The sequence below is a fragment of the Bubalus kerabau genome, chromosome 5, assembly GCF_029407905.1.
Source record: "Bubalus kerabau isolate K-KA32 ecotype Philippines breed swamp buffalo chromosome 5, PCC_UOA_SB_1v2, whole genome shotgun sequence".
Classification (NCBI taxonomy): domain Eukaryota; kingdom Metazoa; phylum Chordata; class Mammalia; order Artiodactyla; family Bovidae; genus Bubalus; species Bubalus kerabau.
In genome coordinates this window covers 9684715-9707114 of record NC_073628.1, presented here as the reverse complement: position 1 = coordinate 9707114, position 22400 = coordinate 9684715, and the positions used below count along the sequence as shown (strand labels likewise).

Sequence of the window (22400 nt, the reverse complement as noted above, 5' to 3'; positions counted from 1 at the left end):
AGACTCTTGAGAGTTCGTTGGACTGCACGGAGATCCAACCAGTCCATTCTAAAGGAGATCAGTCCTGGGTGTTCATTGGAAGGACTGATGCTGAAGCTGAAACTCCAGTACTTTGGCCACCTCATGGGAAGAGTTGACTCATTGGAAAAGACTCTGATGCTGGGAGGGATTGGGGGCAGGAGGAGAAGGGGACAACAGAGGATGAGATGGCTGGATGTTATTACCGACTCGATGGACATGAGTTTGAGGGAACTCCGAGAGTTGGTGATCGACAGGGAGGCCTGGCGTTCTGTGATTCATGACACAACTAAGCGACTAAACTGAACTGAACTGAATGTAAGTTTCCAAGTTATTCTTTCCATACATTTCACCCTCTCCTCCCTTCTCCCTATGTCCATAAGTCTATTCTCTATGTCTGTTTCTCCATTCTTGTCCTATAAATAAACTCTTCTGTACCATTTTTCTAGATTCATATATATGAGTTAGAATACGGTATTTATCTTTCTCTTTCTGACTCACTTCATTCTGTATAATAGGTTCTAGGTTCATCCACCTCATTAGAACTGAATCAGATGCGTTCCTTTTTATGGCTGAGTAATATTCTATTGTGTATATGTACCACAACTTTTTTATCCATTCATCTCTTGATGGACGTCTAGGTTGCTTCCATGTCCTGAAAGTGAAAGTGAAGTCACTCAGTCGTGTCCAACTCTTTGCCACCCCATGGACTACAGCCTATCAGGTTCCTCTGTCCATGGCATTTTCCAGGCAAGAGTGCTGGAGTGAATTGCCATTTCCTTCTCCAGGGGATCTTCCCGACCCTAAATCGAACCCAGGTCTCCCGCATTGCAGGCAGATGCTTTACCGTCTGAGCCACTAGGGAAGCCCTTCAGTTCAGTTCAGTTCAGTCACTCAGTCGTGTCCGACTCTTTGTGACCCCATGAATCGCAGCATGCCAGGCCTCCCTGTCCATCATCAACTCCTGGAGTTCACTCAGACTCATGTCCATCGAGTCAGTTTTGCCATCCAGCCATATCATCCTCTGTCATCCCCTTCTCCTCCTGCCCCCAATCCCTCCGAGCATCAGAGTCTTTTCCAATGAGTCAACTCTTCCCATGAGGTGGCCAAAGTACTGGAGCTTCAGCTTTAGCATCATTCCTTCCAATGAACACCCAGGACTGATCTCCTTTAGAATGGACTGGTTGGATCTCCTTGCAGTCCAAGGGACTCTCAAGAGTCTTCTCCAACACCACAGTTCAAAAGCATAAATTCTTCGGCACTCAGCCTTCTTCACAGTCCAACTCTCACATCCATACATGACCACAGGAAAAACCATAGCCTTGACTAGATGAACCTTTGTTGGCAAAGTAACGTCTCTGCTTTTGAATATGTTATCGAGGTTGGTCATAACTTTCCTTCCAAGGAGTAAGCGTCTTTTAATTTCATGGCTGCAGTCACCATCTGCAGTGATTTGGGAGCCCCCCAAAACAAAGTCTGACACTATTTCCACTGTTTCCCCATCTATTTCCCATGAAGTGATGGGATCAGATGCCATGATCTTCGTTTTCTGAAAGTTGAGCTTTAAGCCAACTTTTTCACTCTCCACTTTCACTTTCATCAACAGACTTTTTAGTTCCTCTTCACTTTTTGCCATAAGGGTAGTGTCATCTGCGTATCTGAGGTTATTGATATTTCTCCCAGCAATCTTGATTCCAGCTTGTGTTTCTTCCAGTCCAGCGTTTCTCATGATGTACTCTGCATATAAGTTAAAAAAGCAGGGTGACAATATACAGCCTTGACGTACTCCTTTTCCTATTTGGAACCAGTCTGTTGTTCCATGTCCAGTTCTACCTGTTGCTTCCTGACCTGCATATAGGTTTCTCAAGAGGCAGGTCAGGTGGTCTGGTATTCCCATCTCTTTCAGAATTTTCCACAATTTATTGTGATCCACACAGTCAAAGGCTTTGGCATAGTCAATAAAGCAGAAATAGATGTTTTTCTGGACTCTCTTGCTTTTTCCATGATCCAGCAGATGTTGACAATTTGATCTCTGGTTCCTCTGCCTTTTCTAAAAGCAGCTTGAACATCTGGAAGTTCACGGTTCACATATTGCTGAAACCTGGCTTGGAGAATTTTGAGCATTACTTTACTAGTGTGTGAGATGAGTGCAATTGTGTGGTAGTTTGAGCATTCTTTGGCATTGCCTTTCTTTGGGATTGGAATGAAAACTGACCTTTTCCAGTCTTTTGGCCACTGCTGAGTTTTCCAAATTTGCTGCCATATTGAGTGCAGCACTTTCACAGAATCATCTTTCAGGATTTGGAATAGCTCAACTGGAATTCCATCACCTCCACAAGCTTTGTTCATAGTGATGCTTTCTAAGGCCCACTTGACTTCACATTCCAGGATGTCTGGCTCTGGATGAGTGATCACACCATCGTGATTATCTGGGTCGTGAAGATCTTTTTTGTACAGTTCTTCTGTATATTCTTGCCATCTCTTCTTAATATCTTCTGCTTCTGTTAGGTCCATACCATTTCTGTCCTTTATCGAGCCCATCTTTGCATGAAATGTTCCCTTGGTATCTCTGATTTTCTTGAAGAGATCTCTAGTCTTTCCCATTCTGTTGTTTTCCTCTATTTCTTTGCATTGATCGCTGAGGAAGGCTTTCTTATCTCTTTTTGCTGTTCTTTGGAACTCTGCATTCAGATGCTTATATTTTTCCTTTTCTCCTTTTCTTTTCACTTCTCTTCTTTTCACAGCTATTTGTAAGGCCTCTCCAGACAGCCATTTTGCTTTTTTTGCATTTCTTTTCCATGGGGATGGTCTTGATCCCTGTCTCTTGTACAATGTCACGAACCTCATTCCATAGTTCATCAGGCACTCTATCTATCAGATCTAGGCCCTTACATCTATTTCTCACTTCCACTGTATAATCATAAGGGATTTGACCTAGGTACTGTAAATAGTGCTGCAGTGAACAATGGGATACATGTGTCTCTTTCAATTTTGGTTTCCTCAAGGTATATGTGTAGGAGTGGGATTTCTGTGTCATATGGTGGTTTCATTCCTAGTTTTTTAAGGAATCTCCATACCATCTTCCTGGAGAAGGCAATGGCAACCCACTCCAGTACTCTTGCCCGGAAAATCCCATGGACGGAGGTGCCTGGTAGGCTGCAGTCCATGGGGTCGCTAAGAGTCAGACACGACTGAGTGACTTCACTTTCTCTTTTCACTTTCATGCATTGGAGAAGGAAATGGCAACCCACTCCAGTGTTCTTGCCTGGATAATCCCAGGGATGGGGGAGCCTGGTGGGCTGCCATCTCTGGGATCGCACAGAGTTGGACACAACTGAAGCAACTTAGCAGCAGCAGCAGCAGCAGCAGTATACCGTCTTCCATAGTGGCTGTATCAATTTACATTTCCACCAACAGTGCAAGGGCATTCCCTTTTCTCCACACCATCTCCAGCATTTATTACTTGTAGACTTTTTGATTTTGTCCATTCTGACTGGTGTGAGGTGATATCTCATTGTCGTTTTGATTTGCATTTCTCTAATAATGAGTGATGCTGAGCATCTTGTCATGTGTTTGTTCGCCATCTGTATGTGTTCTTTGGAGAAATGTCTGCTTAGGTCTTTCTCCCACTCTTTGATTGGGTTGTTTGTTTTTCTTGTATTGAGTTGTATGAGCTGCTTTTATATTTTGGAAATTAATCCTTTGCCACTTATTTCATTTGCTATTATTTCCCCCCATTCTGAGGGTTCTTTTTCACCTTGTTTATAGTTTCTTTGCTATGCAAAAGCTTTTAAGTTTAATCAGGTCCCACTTGTTTACTTTTGTTTTTATTTCCATTACTCTAGGAGGTGGTTCATAGGGGATCTTGTTTTGATTTATGTCATCGAGTGTTCTGCCTATGTTTTCCTCCAAGAGTTTTATAATTTCTGGTCTTACATTTAGGTCTTTAATCCATTTTGAGTTTATCTTTGTGTATGGTGTTAGGAAGTGTTCTAATTTCATTCTTTTACATGTGGCTGTTCAGTTTTCCCAGCACCATTTATTCAAGAGGCTGTCTTTGCCCCATTGTATCTTCTTGCCTTCTTTTTAAAAAATAAGTTACCAAAAGGTGCATGGGTTTATTTCTGGGCTTTCTGTCCTGTTCCATTGGTCTATATTTCTGTTTCTGTGCCAGTACCATACTGTCTTGATGACTGTAGCTTTGTAGTATAATCTGAAGTCAGGAAGATTTGTTCGTCCAGCTCCATTCTTCTTTCTCAAGACTGCTTTGGCTAATCAGGGTCTTTGTGTTTCCATATGAATTGTGAAATTTTTTGTTCTGGTTCTGTGAAAAATGCCATTGGTAATTTGATAGGGATTGCATTGAATCTGTAGACTGCATTTGGTAGTAAGTCATTTTCACAATATTGATTCTTCCTACCCAGAACATGGAATATCTCTCCATCTGTTTATGTCATCTTTGATTCTTTCATTAGTGTCTTATAATTTCTGTGTGCAGTTCTCTTGTCTCCTTAGGTAAGTTTATTCCTAAATATTTAATTCTTTTTGTTGCAATGGTGACTGGAATGGATTCCTTAATTTCTCTTTCTGATTTTTCATTGTTAGTATATAGAAATGCAAGTGATTTCTGTGCATTGATTTTGTTTCCTGCAACTTTGCTAAATTCACTGATTAACTCTAGTAATTTTCTGATACCATCTTTAGGGTTTTCTATGTACAGTATCATGTCATCTGTCTATGTACAGTATCATGTCATAGGGTTTTCTATGTACAGTGAGAGCTTTACTTCTTTTCTGACCTGGATTCATTTTATTTCTTTTTCTTCTCTGATTGCTGTAGCTAGGTCATCCAGAACTATGTTGAATAACAGTGGCAAAAGTGGACACCCTTCTCTTTTTCCTGATCTTAGGGGGAATGGTTTCAGTTTTTCACCGTTGAGAATAATGTTTGCTATAGGTTTATCATATATGGCCTTTACTATGTTGAGATAGCTTTCTTCTATGCCCATTTTTTGAAGAGTTTTAATCACAAATTGGTGCTGAATTCTGTCAAAGGCCTTTTCTGCATCTGTTGAGATTGTCATATGGCTTTTGTCTTTCAGTTTGTTAATACAGTGTATCACATTGATTGATTTGCATATATTGAAGAATACTTGCATTTCTGGAATATACCCAACTTGATCATGGTGTATGAGCTTTTTGATGTGTTGCTGAATTCTGTTTGCTAAAATTTTGTTGAGGACTTTTGCATCTATGTTCATCAGTGATATTGGCCTGTAGTTTTCTTTTTTTGTGTTGTCTTTGTCTGGTTTTGGATCAGGGTGATGGTGGGCTTGTAGAATGACTTTGACAGTGTTCCTTCATATGCAATTTTTGGAAAGAGTTTTAGAAGGATAGGTACTAGCTCTTCACTAAATGCTTGATAGAATTCTTCTGTGAAACCATCTGGTCTTGGGCTTTTGTTTTTTGGGAGATTTTTGATCACAGCTTCAATTTCAGTGCTTGTAGTTGTTCATAATTTGTTTCTTCCTGGTTCAGTCTTGGAAGATTGAACTTTTCTAAGAATCTGTCCATTTCTTCCAGGTTATCCATTTTATTGCCATATAGTTGTTCATAATAGTCTCTTATAATCCATTGTATTTCTGCATTGTCTGTTGCAACCTCTCCTTTTTCATTCCTAATTTCGTTGATTTGATTCTTCTGTTTTTTTCTTGATGAGTCGGCTAAAGGCTTGCAATTTTGTTTATCTTCTCAAAGAACCAGCTTTTAGTTTTAGAATTCTTTATTATTGTTTCCATCATTTATTTTTCATTTATTTATGCTCATATCTTTATGATTCTTTCCTTCTACTAATTTTGGGGCTTTTTGTTCTTTTTCCAGTTGTTTTAGGTGTAAAGTTAGGTTGTCTATTCGACGTTTTTCTTGTTTTTTTGAGGTAAGATTGTACTGCTATAAATTTCTCTCTTAGAAGTGCTTTTGCTGCATCCCATAGGTTTTGAGTTGTCGTGTTTTCATTGTCATTTGTTTCCAGAAATTTTTTGATTTCCCTTTTGATTTCTTCAGTCATCTGTTGGTTATTTAGAAATGTGTTGTTTAATCTCCATGTGTTTGTGTTTCTTACTGCTTTTTTTTCTTGTAATTGATATCTAGTCTCATAGTGTTATCAACAGAGAAGATGCTTGATAAGATTTCAATTTTCTTAAATTTACTGAGATTTGATTTGTGACCCAAGATGTTGTCTATCCTGGAGAATGTTCCATGTGCACTTGAGAAGAAGGTGTATTTTTCTGCATTCAGATGGAATGTCCTGAAGATATCAATGAGATCCATCTCATTTAATGCATTGTTTAAGATTTGTGTTTACTTATTAATTTTCTGTTTTGATGATCTGTCCATTGATGTGAGTGGGGTGTTAAAGTCTCCTACCATTGTTGTGTTACTGTCAATTTCTCCTTTTATGTCTGTTAGTCTTTGTCTTATGTATTGAGGTGCTCCTATGTTGGGTCCATAGATACGTACAATTGTTATCTCTTCCTTTTGGATTGATCCCTTGATCATTATGTAGTGTCCTTCCTTATCTCTTGTAAGCCTTTTTATTTTAAGGTCTATTTTGTCTGATATGAGGATTGCTACTCCAGCTTTCTTTCGCTTCCCATTTGCATGGAATGTGTTTTCCATCCTCTGAATTTCAGTCTATATGTGTCTTGAGGTCTGAAGTGGGTTTCTTGTAGACAGCATATATATGGGTCTCGTTTTGTATCCATTCAGCTAGTCTGCTTTTTGGTTGGAGCATTTAATCCATTTACATTTAAAGTAATTATTGATATATATGTTCCTATTGCCTTTTTGAACAAAGCTAGTGGAGGTGATGGAATTCCAGTTGAGCTATTTCAAATCCTGAAAGATGATGCTGTGAAAGTGCTGCACTCAATATGGCAGCAAATTTGGAAAACTCAGCAGTGGCCACAGGATTGGAGAAGGTCAGTTTTCATTCCAATTCCAAAGAAAGGCAATGCCAAAGAATGCTCAAACTACCGCACAATTGCACTCACCTCACATGCTAGTAATGTAATGCTCAAAATTCTCCAAGCAAGGCTTCAGCAATATGTGAACTGTGAACTTCCAGATGTTCAAGCTGGTTTTATAAAAGGCAGAGGAACCAGAGATCAAATTGCCAACATCTGCTGGATCATGGAAAAAGCAAGAGAGTCCAGAAAAACATTTATTTCTGCTTTATTGACTATGCCAAAGCCTTTGACTGTGTGGATCACAATAAATTGTGGAAAATTCTGAAAGAGATGGGAATACCAGACCACCTGACCTGCCTCTTGAGAAACCTATATGCAGGTCAGGAAGCAACAGTTAGAACTGGACATGGAACAACAGACTGGTTCCAAACAGGAAAAAGAGTACGTCAAGGCTGTATATTGTTACCCTGCTTATTTAACTTATATGCAGAGTACATCATGAGAAACACTGGGCTGGAAGAAGCACAAGCTGGAATCAAGATTGCCAGGAGAAATATCAATAACCTCAGATATGCAGATGACACTACCCTCATGGCAGAGAGTGAAGGGGAACTAAAAAGCCTCTTGATGAAAGTGAAAGAGGAGAGTGAAAAAGTTGGCTTAAAGCTCAACATTCAGAAAACGAAGATCATGGCATCTGGTCCCATCACTTCATGGGAAATAGATGGGGAAACAGTGGAAACAGTTTCGGACTTTATTTTTTTGGGCTCCCAAACCACTGCAGATGGTGACTGCAGCCATGAAATTAAAAGACGCTTACTCCTTGGAAGGAAAGTTATAACCAACCTGGATAGCATATTCAAAAGCAGAGACATTACTTTGCCACCAAAGGTCCATCTAGTCAAGGCTATGATTTTTCCAGTGGTCATGTAGGGATGTGAGAATTGGACTGTGAAGAAATCTGAGCACCGAAGAATTTATGCTTTTGAACTGTGGTGTTGGAGAAGACTCTTGAGAGTCCTTTGGACTGCAAGGAGATCCAACCAGTCCATTCTAAAGGAGATCAGCCCTGGGATTTCTTTGGAAGGAATGATGCTAAAGCTGAAACTCCAGTACTTTGGCCACCTCATGGGAAGAGTTGACTCATTGGAAAAGACTGTGATGCTGGGAGGGATTGAGGGCAGGAGGAGAAGGCGATGACAGAGGATGAGATGGCTGGATGGTATCACCGACTCGATGGACATGAGTTTGAGTGAACTCTGGGAGATGGTGATGGACAGGGAGACCTGGCATGCTGCGATTCATGGGGTCACAAAATGTTGGACACGACTGAGCGACTGAACTGAACTTATTACCCTTTTCTTAATTGTTTGGGGTTGATTTTGTAGGTCTTTTTTCTTCTCCTGTATTGCCTGATTATATAAGTCCCTTTAACACTTGTTGTAAAGCTGCTTTGGTGGTACTGAATTCTCTTAACTTTTGCTTATCTGAAAAGCTTTTTATTTCTCCATATATTTTGAATGAGATCCTTACTGGATATAGTAATCCTGGCTGTAGATTTTTCCCATTCAGTACTGTAAATATATCCTGCTATTTCCTTCTGGCCTGCAGAGTTTCTGCTGAAAGATCAACTGTTAAGCATATGGGGTTTCCCTTGTATGTTACTTGTTGCTTCTCCCTTACTGGTTTTAATATTCTTTGTGTTTAGTCTTTGTTAGCTTGATTAGTATGTGTCTTGGCATGTTTCTCCTTGGGTTTATCCTGTATGGGACTCTTTGTGCCTCTTGGACTTGACTATTTCCTTTTCCATGTTGGGGAATTTTCAACTATAATCTCTTCAAAAAATTTCTCATATCCTTTCTTTTTCTCTTCTTCTTCTAGGACCCCTATAATTGGAATGTTGGTGCATTTGATGTGGTCCTAGAGGTCTCTGAGACTGTTCTCAGCTCTTTTCATTCTTTTAACTTTATTCTGGTCTTCAGAGCTTATTTCCACTATTTTATCTTCCAGCTCAGTAATTCGTTCTTTTGCTTCAGATATTCTGCTATTGATTGCTTCTAGAGTATTTTTTATTTCAGTAATTGTTATTTGTCTCTATATGTTTATTCTTAATTCTTCTAGGTCTTTGTTAATTGATTCTTGCATTTTTGCCATTTTGTTTTCAAGGTATTTGATCATCTTCACTATCATTATTCTGAATTATTTTTCAGATATTTTGCCCATTTCCTCTTCATTTATTTGGACTTCTGTTTTTCTAGTTTGTTCCTTCATTTGTGCAGTATTTCTCTTCCTTTTCATTATTATTATTTTTTTAAGTTATTGTGTTTGAGGTCTCCTTTTCCAAGGCCTCAAGTAAAGTTGAATTCTTTCCTTGAAGAAGGTTGAATTCTGTCTTCCTTTTGGTTTCTGCCCTCCTAAGATTGGTCCAGTGGTTTGTGTGAGCTTAGTATAGGGTGAGATTTGTGCTGAGTTTTTGTTTGTTTGTCTTTCCTCTAATGGCAAGGCTGAGTGAGGTGATAATCCTGTCTGATGATGATTAGGTTTGTATTTTTGTCTTGTTTGTTGTTTAGATGAGGCATCCTGCACAGGGTGCTATTGGTGATTGGGTGATGCTGGTTCTGGTATTCAAGTGGTTTACTTTGAGTGAGTTCTCACTATTTGATACTCCCTAGGATTAGTTCTCTGGTAGTCTAAGGTCTTGGAGCCAGTGCTCCCATTCCAAAAGCTCAGGGCTTGATCTCTGGTCAGGAACAAAGATTCCACAAGTGGTTTGTTATGGCATTAAGTGAGATTAAAACAAATATCGAAAACCAAGAAACCAAAGATGAACCACAGACAAATGGAAATTACAAAATCAGGAAAATAATAATTAAAATAATGGAATATACACATATACATATATACCCATGAGCAAAGTGAAAACAGTCCAACAAAAATAAAGTATAGTAGATTGACCCAGTAAACAAAAGAAATAAAAAATTATATTTACCAGTTAAGAACAAAACTAACTTAAGCACAAACTGGAAAACAAAACGAAAGCAAGGTGCCAAGTGGGGAATAAAGCAATGATAACAAAACTAACAAATATATTGAGAGGAAAGGAAAGAAAGAAAAAAAATAATAGATATGCAAAGTTAAATAGAAGTAGATGAGGAAGTTTTATATACATTACAGGTTAACTGCAAGGGGAAAAGAACAGTAGGAAAGGCAAACAAAGGAATAAATGTAGAAAAAATATAATAGGCTTAAAAAATTAAAATTATAAAAAAAAGAAAAGGAAAAAATGGAAGAAGAAAGAAAAAAGGAAAAGAAAGGACAACTTCACAGAGCTGCAAAAGCCCAACATAGAGGCAGAGGTTTATAACAATGATAGAAAGTGTGACTGAATACACATATACATATACTCCCATAAGCAAAATCAAAACAGTCCAATAAATATAAAGTACAATAGATTGACCTGGTAAACTAAGGAAACAGAAAATTATATCTACTAGAATAAAAGTAATTAAAGCACAAACTGGAAAACAAAACTAAAGCAAGTTGCCAATTGGGAAATACAGCGATGAAAATAAATCTAACAAATATGTTGAGAGGAAAAGAGAGAAAGAAAAGAAAAAATAGCTGTGCAAAGTTAAATAGAGGTAGACAAAGATTTATATATGTTAAAGATTAATACAAGGGTAAAAGAACAGTAAGAATAGCAAATAAAGGAATCAATGTGGAAAAAATAATAATAGGTTTAAAAAATTAAAAAAGAGAAAAGAAAAAAGAAAAGAGGAAAACTCCACAGAACTGCAAAAGCCCGATGTAGAGGCAGAGGTTTATGACAACAATAAAAAATGTTACTGAGAAAAAAAAAAAAAAGCTCAAAAGATTAATTGGATTTCTTAGTGTCGAAAAAAATTGGTAACTACAACAGAGGGGAAGAAAAGAAAAAAAAATCCAAAAGAATCTACAGAACAAGTAAAAAAATAAGAATAGTAAATGTTTTTCCTGAGTCACTGCTGTCAGTTTCCCTCACTGGGAATCACAGTTCACCTTACCTCCCTAGGATGCCCTCCAACATGTGCTAATCTCTGGACCTGCTGAGGGGGCAGCTCAGATTCTAATCTGGTCCTACTCCTGTATTTCTTGCCTCCAATGTCCACAGCTATCAGAACTAGTGCGTTTTCTTTTGTGGGAACTCTCAATGGCCTTTTATATAGTCCATAGACACAGAGTCTGCTTAGTTGATCATGTGGATTTAATCTGCAGCTTGTACAGCTGGTGGGAAAGTTTTGGGTCTTTTTCCCTAGCTACACTGTCCCTGGGTTTCAATTGTGGTTTTATTTCCACCTCTACATGTGGATTGTCCACTGGGGTTTAGCTCTGAGTCTGTCCTAGAGGGTTTGGGTTTGCTCCTGTGAGGGCCAGGTGTGGAGATAGTGCAGTTGCAGGGATTCTGGCAGCACCAAGTACTCAGGAGGGTTGGCAGCTAGGGCAGCAGGAAATATAGCGCTCTACAAGGGTATGGTAACCAGTTTTGGCCAATACACTCCAATATTCTTGCCTGAAGAACCCCCTCTCTGATAGAGAAGCCTGGCAAGCCACAGTCTACAAGGTCACAGAGTTGGACACGACAGAAGTGATCTTGTGTGCATAGACACGACTTTTTTTTGCCTGTGGCAGCTCTGCCCCAGTGAGAGCTGAGCGTGAAGGCAGCACAGCTTCTTGGCTTGTGGGGACCCTGCTGGTGCCACGGGTGCAGGGACACGGACTGCCTCTGTCACAGGAGTTATGGCCCTATCAGAGTCTTTCTTCAAGCCTCTTGTAGCTGGCGATCAGAAGGTCTCTTTGGCCAGTCGTTCTCCATAGCTCCGCCTATTCAGTCACTTAGAGGGCTCCCTTGCCTGGGGTCCTTCTCTGTTGTTCAGTGAATCAGGCTCATAGAGGGGTCCCCCTGGCTGGGGTCCTACTCTGTAGTTTGGCATATCAGTCACTGAAAGGAGCACCCTGGATGGGGTCCTACTCTAGTTCAGTGCGTCAGGCATTTGATAGACCGGGCTCTCTATTGTTCAGCTGCCAATGCTGGCGTGTGGGGAGAGAGAGAGGCTATGATGACAGCTTCACCCCCTACATGTGACTCAGCAGTATTGCCTTGCTTCCATGGCTGCTGGGCTTTCCTCCACGGGCATTCCCCACCACGATCTCCTCCCTCACATCCCCTCAGTCTCTCCACGGTCAACAGCAGCCCTCGCCCTGGGAGTGTGCCACAATCCCTAAACTACAGCTCCCAGCTGCTGCGCCTTCCAGAAGACCAGTGTTCCTGTCTGAGGTATGTATGGCTGCAGCAAGGACTGTCTGATTCTCATTCCATTTAGGCTGCCACAGATCAGCTGTTTCACTCTCAGCCTTAAATGTTTCTCCTCTGACTCGGACAACTGTCCCTCTGTGGGGACTGGACCCCTCCCTGCTTCAGTTCCCCCTCCCACCAAGGGCAGGTCCAGTCTTACTAACACTCCTATTTTCCCCCCTAGTTCCTTCGTCCTACCGAGTTGTGCATGGTTCTATATATTCTTTTCCGCTGGTCAGGTACTCCTGCCTGCTCTCAGCTGGTGTTCTGCATGCACTTCTGTGTCTGAAGGTGTATTCCTGATGTATCCGTGGAGAGAGATGTCTCCACCTACTCCTCTCCCATCTTGTCCTCAGCCTCTGCCCACTTTTTGATTGGGTTGTTTGTTTTTCTGGTATTGAGTGGCATGAACTGCTTGTGTATTTTGGAGATTAATTCCTTGTCAGTTGTTTCATTTGCTATTATTTTCTCCCATTCTGAGGGCTGTCTTTTCACCTTGCTTATAGTTTCCTTCTTTGTGCAAAAGCTTTTAGGTTTATTTAAGTCCCATTTGATTATTTCCGGGTTTTTTAAAATTACCATATGTAAAATAGATAACCAGTGTGAGTTTGATGTATGACACAGGGCATGAAAAGCCAGTGCACTGTGACAACCTGGTGGGATAGGGTGGGGAGGGAGATGGGAGGAGGCTTCAGAATGGAGGGGACACATGTATACCTATGGCCAATTCATACTGATATATGGCAAAAACCATCACAATATTGTAAAGTAATTATCCTCCAATTAAAGTAAATAAATAAATTAAAAAGAATAAAGTGCTTGCCAATTAAAAAGATAATCAATCACTCCTTACTAAAAGTATGAAAGGAAGCTGGCTACATTATCTACTCAGTGACTGAAGACTTGAACCCTGTTTAATTTATGTTATTCTAAACAGGATAGGAGCACTCCCTGGTGGCTCAGTTGGTAAAGGGTCTGCCTGCAATGAGGGAGAACTGGGTTCGATCCCTGGGTCAGGAAGATCGCCTGGAGAAGATAATGGCAACCCACTCCAGTATTCTTGCCTGGAGAATTCCATGGACAGAGGAGCCTGGTGGGCTACAGTCTATGGGGTTACAACGAGTTGGACATGACTGAGTGACTAACTTTTACTTTCAAACAGGATATGACTCAGGACACGACTGTATGTTCAGGACATGACCGAGCATACACCTACACTTATAAGAAGTAAATGGGGCCTTTACCTCAGTCACAATGGTGGAGGAGAACAAGCTGTGGTCATACACCCAGCCGTCCACACAGGACTCCGTGTCCAGGTCAGTCATGTTGGGGAAAGTCCCATTCAGGTGAAGGAGCTGCCACTGGGGGTGGAGGAAACGACGACACTTCTCTGGTTTCAAGTTTGAATCCAGTGGGATGGAGATTCTCAGGAGGACATCAGGGCTGAGGATCCCAGTGTCATTATCAGAGACAGTGGCATTATCGAGGATGTGGACCCAGCAGCGATGACCAGGAACGGCTGCAGTGAAGTTCTCCAACAGTGAGTGACAGACTACTATCATGAGGGAAGGAAGAATTAAAGCCATCTGAAGTATTTGGAATTTCCCCAGGCCACCAACTTTATCCAGGAGCTCCTCAAAGGCCATTGTGAACAGGTGATATTCAAGAGGAGTCAAAATGACTTTACAGAGAGAAGTTCAAGGAGAGAAAATATTTTCTTTAATTCATACTAAGTCTATGTGACCTCATGCCAGTTTCTCATGCCTGGGTCTAACTCACCTCACTACTGTAACAGAGCAATGGAATCAGTTTCCCTAGTCCTTTTGAAAGCATGGGGTGGTTGCTTTTTAGCAAAGTTATAGAGAAAATTATTTACTAAAGATATCTGTATCTGATAAATATTAAATCTGTTTAAAGATTTACTCTCTGAATGTGTTTGTCCTTTGTGATTTTGTGAAACTGGCATAGGACTTTGTCACGTACGTGACCTTTGAATAACCTTAAAGTAAGCTACACAGTCTTCAGTCATTTCTAAAAAATGGAACTGGAGAGACACAAAGACTATTCTAGGAGAGAGAAGAAAACAAATGGTTTTTTTCTTGTTTGTTCTGTAACAACACACTACTCAAGAAAATACAATCCTTTGCTTTTAATTAAAGTGGCATATTTGGCAAAACTAATACAATTATGTAAAGTTTAAAAATAAAATTAAATTAAAAAAATAATAAAATAAAAAATAAAAATAAAAATGACCAAAAAAAAAAAAGTGGCATATGGTGCAATTTCTAACTGGTTCAAAGTTGGGAAAGGGGAACAACTAGGGTGCATGTTGTCACTCTGCTTATTTAACTGATATGCAGAGTACATAATGTGAAATGCCAATCTGGATTAATCATGAACTGGAATCATGACTTCTGGGAGAAATATCAATAACCTCAGATTCGCAGATGCCACTCTAATGGCAGATAGTGGAGAAGAACTAAAGAGCCTCTTGATGAGGGTAGAAGTTCAGTTCAGTTCAGTCCCTCAGTTGTGTCCGACTCTTTGCGACCCCATGGACTGCAGCATGCCAGGCCTCCCTGTGCATCACCAACTCCCAGAGTTTACCCAAACTCATGCCCATTGAGTCAGTGATGCCATCCAATGATCTTATCCTCTGTTGTCCCCTTCTCCTCCCCCCTTCAATCTTTCCCAGCATCAGGGTCTTTTCAAATGAGTCAGTTCTTTGCATCAGGTGACCAAAGTATTGGAGTTTCAGCTTCAGCACCAGTCCTTCCAATGAATATTCAGGGCTGATTTCCCTTCAGGATGGACTGGTTGGATCTCTTTGCAGTCCAAGGGACTCTCAAGAGTTTTCTTCAACACCACATTTTAAAAGCATTGATTCTTCGGCACTCAGCTTTCTTTATAGTCCAACTCTCACATCCATACATGACCACTGGAAAAACCATAGCCTTGACTAGATGCACTTTTGTTGGCAAAGTCATGTCTCTGCTTTTTAATATGCTATTTAGGTTGATCATAGCTTTTCTTCCAAGGAGTAAGCGTCTTTTAATTCCATGGTTGCAGTCATCATCTGCAGTGATTTTGGAACCACCAAAAATAAAGTCAGCCACTATTTCTCTATCTTTTTGCCATGAAGTGATGGGACTGGATTCCATGATCTTAGTTTTCTGAATGCTGAGCTTTAAGCCAACTTTTTCACTCTCCTCTTTCACTTTCATCAAGAGGCTCTTTAGTTCTTCTCCACTTTCTGCCATAAAGGTGGTGTCACCTGCATATCTGAGGTTATTGATATTTCTCCTGGCAATCTTGATTCCAGGTTGTGCTTCCTCCAGCCCAGCATTTCTCATGATGTTCTCTGCATGTAAGTTAAATAAGCAGGGTGACAATATAGTCTTGACTTACTCCTTTTCCTATTTGTCTAACTCAATGAAACTATGAGCCATGTTGTGTAGGGCCACCCAAGATGGACAGGTCATCGTGGAGAGTTCTGACAAAATGTGGTCTACTGGAGAAGGGAATGGCAAACCACTTCTGTATTCTTGCCTTGAGAACCCCATGAACAGTATTAGGGTAAAAGAGGAGAGTGTAAAAGCTGGATTGAAACTCAACTTTAAAAAAACTAAGATCATGGCATCTGGTCCAATCACTTCATGCAAAGTGAAGGGGAAAAAAATGGAAGCAGTGACAGATTTTCTGATTTTGGTCTCCAAAATCATTGTGGACAGTGACTGCAGCCATGACACTAAAAGATGCTTGCTTCTTAGACAGAAAGTTATGAAAAACCTTTTGTTGTTTTTCAGTCACTAAGTTATGTCCACTCTTTGTGACTCCATGGACTGAAGCCTTCCAGGCTCCTCTATCCATGGAGTTCTCCAGGAAAGAATACTGGAGTGGGTAGCCATTTAATTTTCCAGGGGATCTTCCTGACCAATGGATCAAACCCGTGTCTCCTGCATTGTAGGAGGATTCTTCACCAACTGAGCCACCAAGAAAGCCCATTATGTTGAGGTAGTTTCCCTCTATGCCCATCTTCTGAAGTGTTTTTAATCATAAACCTGTGTTGAATTTTATGAAAAGCTTTTTCTGCATTGTTTGAGATTTAAAAGAAAAATTTAATTTGTTGTTGTGGTGTATCACAATGATTGATATGTGGATATTGAAAAAGTCTGCATACCTTGTATAACTCCCATTTGATCATAGTGTATGATCCTTTTATATGTTGTTGGATTCAGTTTGCTACTATTTTGTTGTGGATTTTTGTATCTATGTTCATCAGTGATATTGGCCTGTAATTTTTTCTTTTGTGTGTGTGTGATGTTTGTCTGGTTTTGGTATTAGAGGGATGGTGGTATCGTAGTATGAGCTTAGGAGTGTTCCTTCCTCTGTAATTTTTTTATTACTTTTTTTTTTGTCTACATTGTGTGGCATGTGGGATCTTAGTTCCCTGACCAGAGGTGAAACCTGATCCCTCTGCAGTGGCAGCACAGAGTCTTAACCTCTAGACCACCAGGTAAGTTCCTTCCTCTACAATTTTTTGGAAGAGTTTCTAAAGGGTAAGTGTTAACTCTTCTCTAAATATTTGATAGAATTCATCTGTGAAGTTATCTCTCCTGGACTTTTGTTTGTTGGGGGATTGTTAATCACAGTTTCAATTTCAGTACTTGTAATTGTTCTGTTCATATATTCTGTTTCTCCTTGGTTTGTCTTGAAAAGCTGTACCTTTGTAGGAATTTGTCAGTTTCTTCTAGTTTGTCCATTTCATTGGCATACATTGTATTTCTGTGGTGTCCCTTGTAACTTCTATTTTATTGGTTTGAGTCCTCCCTCCCACCCCCGCCTTTTTTTTTTCTTGAGGAGTCTTGCTAAAGATTTATCAATTTTGTTTATTTTCTCAAAGAACCAACTTTTAGTTTCATGGATCTATGCTTTTATTTTCTTTGTCTCTATTTCATTTAATTCTGTTGTGATCTTTACGATTTCTTTCTTTCTACTAACTTTGGGGTTTGTTTGTTCTTCTTTCTCTAGTTGGTTTAGGTGTGAGTTTAGGTTGTTTATTTGATATTTTTCCTGTTTCTTGAGGTTAGAGTGCATAGTTATAAACTTCCCTCTTAGAACTGCATTGGCTATGTTTCATATCTTTTGGATCATCATGTTTTCATTGTCAATTGTCTAGGTATTTTTTGATTTTCTTTTTGATTTTTTTTTTCACTGATCCTCTGGTTGCTTAATAACATTTTGTTTTACCTTTTAGTGTTTGTGTTTTGTTTTTTTTTTCAGTTTTTCCCCTGTTATTGATTTCTAATCTCACAGCATTGTAGTTGGAAAAGATTCTTGATATGATTTAAATTTTGTTAAATTTATCAAGGCTTGATTTGTGGCCAAAAGTGATCATTCCTGGAGAATATTCCATGTGCTCATTGGAAGAAAGTGTGTTCTGTTTCCTTTGGATGTTCAGTTCAGTTCAGTTCAGTCCCTCAGTCGTGTCCAACTCTTTGCCACCCCATGAACCGCAGTATGCCAGGCCTCCCTGTCCATCACCAACTCCCAGAGTGTACCCAAACCCATGTCCATTGTGTCAGTGATGCCATCCAACCATCTCATCCTCTGTCGTCCCCTGCTCCTCCTGCCCTCAATCTTTCCCAGCATCAGGGTCTTTTCAAATGAGTCAGCTCTTTGCATCAGGTGACCAAAGTATTGGAGTTTCAGCTTCAACATCTGTCCCTCCAATGAACACCTAGGACTGATCTCCTTTAGGATGGACTTGTTGGATCTCCTTGCAGTCCAAGGGACTCTCAAGAGTCTTCTCCAACATCACAGTTCAAAAGCATCAATTCTTCGGTGCTCAGCTTTTTTTATAGTCCAACTCTCACATCCATACATGACCACTGGAAAAGCCATAGCCTTGACTAGATGGTCTTTTGTTGGCAAAGTAATGTCTCTGCTTTTTAATATGCTGTCTAGGTTGGTCATAACTTTCCTTCCAAGGAGTAAGCGTCTTTTAATTTCATGGCTGCAGTCACCATCTGCAGTGCTTTTGGAGCCCAGAAAAATAAAGTCTGACACTGTTTCCACTGTTTCCCCATCTATTTCCCATGAAGTGATGGGACCAGATGCTATGATCTTCGTTTTCTGAATGTTGAGCCTTAAGCCAACTTTTTCACTCTCTTCTTTCACTTTCATCAAGAGGCTTTTTAGTTCCTCTTCACTTTCTGCCATAAGGGTGGTGTCATCTGCATATCTGAGGTTATTGATATTTCTCCCAGCAATCTTGATTCCAGCTTGTGCTTCTTCCAGCCCAGCGTTTCTCATGATGTACTCTGCATATAAATTAAATAAGCAGATGACAATATACAGTCTTGACGTACTCCTTTTCCTATTTGGAACCAGTCTGTTGTTCCATGTCCAGTTCTAACTGTTGCTTCCTGACCTTCATATAGGTTTCTCAAGAGGCAGGTCAGGTGGCCTGGTATTCCCATCTCTTGAAGAATTTTCCAGTTTATTGTGATCCACACAGTCAAAGGCTTTGGCATAGTCAATAAAGCAGAAATAGATGTTTTTCTGGAACTCTCTTGCTTTTTCCATAATCCGGTAGATGTTGGCAATTTGATCTCTGGCTCCTCTGTCTTTTCTAAGACCAGCTTGAACACCTGGAAGTTCACGGTTCAGGTACTGCTGAAGCCTGGCTTGGAGAATTTTGAGCATTACTTTACCAGCGTGTGAGATGAGTGCAATTGTGCGGTAGTTTGAGCATTCTTTGGCATTGCCTTTCTTTGGGATTGGAATGAAAACTGACCTTTTCCAGTCCTGTGGCCACTGCTGAGTTTTCCAAATTTGCTGGCATATTGAGTGCAGCACTTTCACAGCGTCATCTTTTATCCTTTGGATGAATGCTTTATAAATATCACTGAAGTCTATTTGATCTAATGTATCATTTAAGGCTTATGATTCTTTATTAATTTTCTGTATGTATGATTATCTCCATTGGTGTAAGTGGGTATTAAAATCTTCCATTTTTATTGTGTTACTGTTGATTTCTCTTCTTATGACTGTTAGCATCTGCCTATATGCTGAGGGGCTCCTATGTTGGGTGCATATATATTTACAATTGTTCTGTATTCTTCTTGGATGATCCCTTAATCATTATGTACTATCCTTCCTTGTCTCTTAATATTTATTATTTATTTATTTATTTGGCAGCCAGGTCTTATTTGCAGCATGCAGGATCCTCAGTTGTGGCATGCAAACAGTTGTGGCATGCAAACAGTTGTGGCATGCAGGATCTAGTTTCCTGATCAGGAATCAAACCCAGGCCCCCTGCATTGGGAGCACAGAGTCTTAGCTACTGGACCACCAAGTAATTATTTTTCCTTGTATCTAGTAATAGTCTTTATTTTAATGTCTATAATGTCTGATATGAGTATTAGTATTCCAGCTTTTACTTGATTTCCATTTTCATGGAATATCGTTTTTCATCTCCTCACTTTTAATCTGTATGTGTCCCTAGGTCTGAGGTGGGTCTCTTGTAGACTATACAAACATATATATATGTTTTTGTGTGTATATATATATATCTTTTATTTCCATTTATCCAGTCTACATCTTTTGGCTGGAGAGTTTTATCCCTTTACATTTAAGATAATTATTGATATGTATGTTCCTATTGCCATTTTCTTAATTACTTTGGAATCATTTTTGTCAGTCTTTCTTCTATTCTTCTTTTGATCTGTCTTGTGGTTTGATTAATGTTGTGTTTGGTTGCTTTTTTTTTTTTTTTCCATGTATCTATTTTTTGCTTTTGGTTTGCAATTCCCATGAGGTTTTTAAAATTTGTATTTATTTTATTTCTTTGGCTGTGGTGGATCTTCATTGCTGCATGTGGGCTTTCATTAGTTGTGATGAGTGAGGGCTGCTCTTTGTTGCTATATGCAGGCTTCTACTTGTGGTGGCTTTTTTGTTGTAGAGCACAGGCTCTATGTGCCTGAGCTTCGGTAGTTTCAGCATGTAGGCTCAGTAGTTGTGGCTCATGGGCTCTGGAACACAAGTTCAGTAGTTGTGTGTGTGAACATCGCTCAGTCATGTGTGACTCTTTGTGACCCATGGACTGTACAGTCCATGGGATTCTCCAGGCCAGAATACTGGAGTGGGTTGCCATTTCCTTCTCCAGAGGATCTTCCCAACCCTGAGATCGAACCCAGATTCCTTGCATTGTAGGCAGATTCTTTATCAGTTGAGCCACCAGGGAAGCCCTCAGTAGTTGTGATCATGGGGTTTGTTGCTCCATGGCATCTGGGATCTTCCTTGACCAGGGATGGAACTGATGTCCTCTGCATTGCAAGGTGGATTCTTCTGGACCATTGGATCACCAGAGAAGTCCCACTGCCATGAGGTTTTTATATAGCAATCTATATATGTACAAGGTTATTTTAAATGGCTGGTTTCTTAATTTCAAATGCATTTCCATTTCCTGTATTGTGTTTTCCTCTTCTCATAATTATTGCTGGTTTTGATATTATATTTGTATGATGATTTCTTGTAGTTACTTTACATTTGCCTTTACTTGTGAGCTTTTCCATTTGTGATTTTCTTATATCTAGTTACCTCTTCAAAACATCTCTTACCTAGAGAAGTTCCTTTAGAATTTTTGTATGGTAGTTTGACAGTGCTGAATTCACTTAGTTTTTGCTTGTCTGCCAATTTTTATTTCTCTGCCTAATCTGAATGAGAGTCTTGCTGGGTAGAGTATTCTTGGTTGTAGGTTTTCCCCTTTAATCATCTAAAAATTATTGTCCACTCTTATTTATTTATTTATTTTTTACTGTGGACCATTTTTTAAAAGTCTTTATTGAATTTGTTACAATATTGCTCCTGTGTTATGTTTTGGTTTTATGGCTGCCAGGCGTCTGGGATCTTAGCTCCCTGACCAGGGATGGAATCTGCCTCCCCTTACTTTGGGAGTTGATATCTTAACCACTGGACTGCCAAAGAAGTCGCTTTCTGTACTATACCAATGAGAAAATGAGGCAGTGTATTGTGTTGGACAAAAAGTTTGTTTTGTCTGTCAAATGTTACTGAAAATCCTGAACTAACTTTTTGACCAACACAATCAGTGACTCATTCCTGTATTCAGCTACCAAGATCCCTGGAAGTGGCAGAAGTACTTACAATACTTGTTGGTGTTTGAGCTTATAATATTTAAGGACTTCTTTCTATTTTTTTTAGAATATGTGCTATAAAGATACACGATGTGCCCCAAATTGCTAGAGAACATGCCAAGCTTTGGGAGGAAATCATGCCTGTGAGTGACTCTCAGGTTTAAACTTTGATGTTTCTTGGAAATTTTCCTGGTGAATAAACAAAGAGCAGTTTGACTCCAAAGTCTGTGATTCCTTGTTTATAGTACATGTTTTAAGTATTCATATTTTCCTAGAATTTGTATAATAGAACATGAGTTTGTATTTTTGACCCAACAAGTGAAGTTGTGGATTATAGATAAAAGGCAAAAAAAAATTTGTTGTCAAGAATCATATGACAAATAAGCAAGAGACAGTTGACTGCACTTATGTGTAATTCTTTCATCAGGTGGTTAGTAGAATCTTCTTGGTCAGTACTGATAATTATTGATTATCAGCAACAAACCACTCGATGGCTTAAAGGAACATAAAAGTTTGCCCAGAGACATGGAGTAAAGAATGCTTAAATAACCCAGAATATGGAGGTGAACAGGAAAAGGAAGTGGTTATTGGGTTGGAGGGAAGATAAATGGCAACCTTCTTTCTCCTTATTGAGATAGACAAACTGCTTTGCTATTAAAAACAGGGACATTCAGTTGAGAATATAAACTCAGTTCCTTCTCTGTCATGGCTGTCTCATAGAATGAGGTGGATGAAACTGGAGCCTATTATACAGAGTGAAGTAAGCCAGAAAGAAAAACACCAATACAGTATACTAATGCATATATATGGAATTTAGAAAGATGATAACAATAACCCTGTATATGAGACAGCAAAAGAGACACTGATGTATAGAACAGTCTTTTGGACTCTGTGGGAGAGGGAGAGGGTGGGATGATTTGGGAGA

General features: G+C 39.6%; 1 protein-coding gene across 1 annotated transcript in view; it reads right to left on the bottom strand.

Annotated features, from left to right (window-relative positions):
• The window catches only part of LOC129653613 (solute carrier family 22 member 10-like), a 44023-nt gene extending 30060 nt beyond the window's left edge, over window positions 1–13963 (bottom strand). Inside the window, exon 1 of the mRNA XM_055583355.1 lies at window positions 13562–13963. Within this exon, the coding sequence (XP_055439330.1) occupies window positions 13562–13963 (402 nt within the window). The remainder of the gene's footprint in view (window positions 1–13561) is intronic.
• Between the last annotated feature and the right edge of the window lie 8437 nt (window positions 13964–22400).